The sequence below is a fragment of the Notolepis coatsorum genome, assembly GCF_963971535.1.
Source record: "Notolepis coatsorum genome assembly, chromosome: 5".
NCBI lineage: Eukaryota > Metazoa > Chordata > Actinopteri > Aulopiformes > Paralepididae > Notolepis > Notolepis coatsorum.
Window position 1 is genome coordinate 200,145,489 of NC_140169.1, and position 2,500 is coordinate 200,147,988.

General features: G+C 47.6%; 1 protein-coding gene across 1 annotated transcript in view; it reads left to right on the forward strand.

Moving 5' to 3' along the window:
• The window catches only part of col4a2 (collagen, type IV, alpha 2), a gene marked incomplete at its 5' end in the record, with an annotated part of 201,665 nt that overhangs the window by 68,072 nt on the left and 131,093 nt on the right, over nucleotides 1–2,500 (forward strand). The window contains one exon of the mRNA XM_084314415.1: nucleotides 1,700–1,735. Within this exon, the coding sequence (XP_084170541.1) occupies nucleotides 1,700–1,735 (36 nt within the window). The remainder of the gene's footprint in view (nucleotides 1–1,699; nucleotides 1,736–2,500) is intronic.

The window sequence follows — 2,500 nt, forward strand, 5'->3', positions numbered from 1 at the left end:
GAGAGAGAGAGAGAGAGAGAGAGAGAGAGAGAGAGAGAGAGAGAGAGAGAGAGATGGAGAGATAATTAAGTACATTTGCTGAAATACAGTTGTTCTTAATTTTCTCACTTGCTATGTGAGAATGTTAGTTATTATGTTCTCAATGCCCCTTGCATTGGATGAGTTGTGTGGAAGCGTAGTTCTAGTGCTATCTCTTTGTACATTGTGGCTGTGTCTGACACAAGTTAACAATAAATAATGGTATCAGGAATACATTTGCCTCCTGCGTGAACTGTGCATAGCTGAATAGACTGTATTTTAACGTCGGTCATATGGTGGTACTTGGAGAGCCAGCTACGTTCTCAGGTGGTACTTGGTGTAAAAAGTTTGAGAACCACTGACCTATATGATAATCTCACCACAATATCGTTAGAGTTTCTTCCCCCAGGCAGTCAGACCAACAGACAATAACACAAACAACCTGCTATCTGCCTGCCCACTACTCACACACACACACGCACGCACACACACACACACACGCACACACACACACACACACACACACACACACACACACACACACACACGCACACACACACACGCACACACACACACATAGACGGATGGACTATGCACACACAATCACACACAAACATGAGAACAATCAAACACACGCACATCTACTGCACTCACACTGCACTCCACACTACACACACTACACGCACTACATATGTATATATATGGTATTATATATTTTTCATGCTACTTCAAAGTAATTTATTTATAGGTGCGGCTGGGTGGCGCAGCGGACATTGCGCTCGTCACCAACGCAAGAGACACCGGTCTCGAATCCGGCTGTCAGCGTTGCCTCCAGCTTGGCCCGGCCGTCATACTGACTCAATTGGCAGAGTTAGCGGGAGGGGAGTCGAAGGGTGGTAGTCTGGTCATTGTAAACAGCTACTCCTACAGGTCAGTCAGGGCGCCTGCACAGCAAAGACAGGAAAATGGCGGGGGCAGTGTGAGCCTCCCACACGTTACACCTCGCCAATGAGAGTCTGCGCTGGCAGGTGAAAAGAAGTGACTGGCTGCCTCCACGTGTATCAGAGGGGACATGTGATGGGCTTCTATCCTCCCTACGACCGGCCAGTTGGGGGCACATGCGAGCAACAATCAGAAAAATCACAGAAAAAGGGGGAGAAAAAGTAGATAAAAAAAAGTTATTTATTTATGCTGATATTTTATACTATTCTATTCTTTTTTCTTTTTTTATGTTTTTGGTAGATTTTTATTTGTTTGTACTACCGGGCAGTCCGGTAGAGAGAGAGAGACAGAGGAAGAACGGGAGACAGAGCTGGGGGAAGACATTCGGCAAAGGACGCCGGGTCCGGGAATCGAACCCGGGTCGGCCGCTTCGCGACGCAGCGCGTTACATGGGTCGCAACTTGGGTGCCCTACTATGCTATTCTATTACCATCGCTGCTGTAAGGTTGCGGAACCAAGACCAAAGAATGTCACTCTTTGTGATAAAGACCTGGATGTGAATCCCGATAAGATACGATAATGTTGGCTTTCCCCCCCCCCCCCCCCCCGTCCCCCCCCCCGTCCCTGCCCAGACCTCAGCTGACCTCTGAACTCTCACTATGTAATTTCCTCTGTTCCTGATGACATCATGAACGTCACCGTGCCAACGTCTGACGATGCTTGTGCCTTGTGTTTCCAGGGTGATCCAGGCCGTCCCGGTTTCCCTGGATTATATGTAAGTGTGCCCCTCTCTCTCTCTCTCTCTCTCTCTCTCTCTCTCTCTCTCTCTCTCTCTCTCTCTCTCTCTCTCTCTCTCCCTCTGTTTCTGTCTGTCTGTCTCTCTCTCTCTCTCCCTCTCTCTCTCTGTTTCTGTCTGTCTCTCTCTCTCCCTCTGTTTCTGTCTGTCTCTCTCTCTCTCTATCTGTCTCTGTCTCTGTTCTCTCTCTCTCTGTCTCTCTCTGTCTCTCTCTTTCTCTCTCTCCCTCTCTCTATCTCTCTGTCTCTGTCTCTCTTTCTTTCTCTCTCTCCCTCTCTCTGTCTCTGTCTCTCTCTCTGTCTCTCTCTCTCTGTCTCTCTCTGTCTCTCTCTGTCTCTCTCCCTCTCTCTCTCTGTCTCTGTCTCTCTCTATCTCTCTCTCTCTCTCATTGATCTTATTTATCACCCTGACAATGACTTAAACCCTGAAGAGAAGAAAGCAAGAAAAGAAAACTTTAATTTGACTGACTTAACTGTTTACACGTTAGTGGAGTCATAAACCGAATGGTCCTCATTCTCGAACACGTACGTAAGTACATTTGTAAATATCTTGCTAAAAGGATTCCTGAACGCGTGAAACGGTCTCCGTAAGGTAAGTGGCCAACGTCTCCGCAGCTGGGTTCCCATGAAGGTGCCCAGGTTTCAGGAGTGCTAGTACATCATGAGCCTTGAGCCAGATGTTTGGAAGCTTATGTGTAGCCGCCATACAATTATTGAATAGGTTGAGGAGCCACACCTTTCTTTG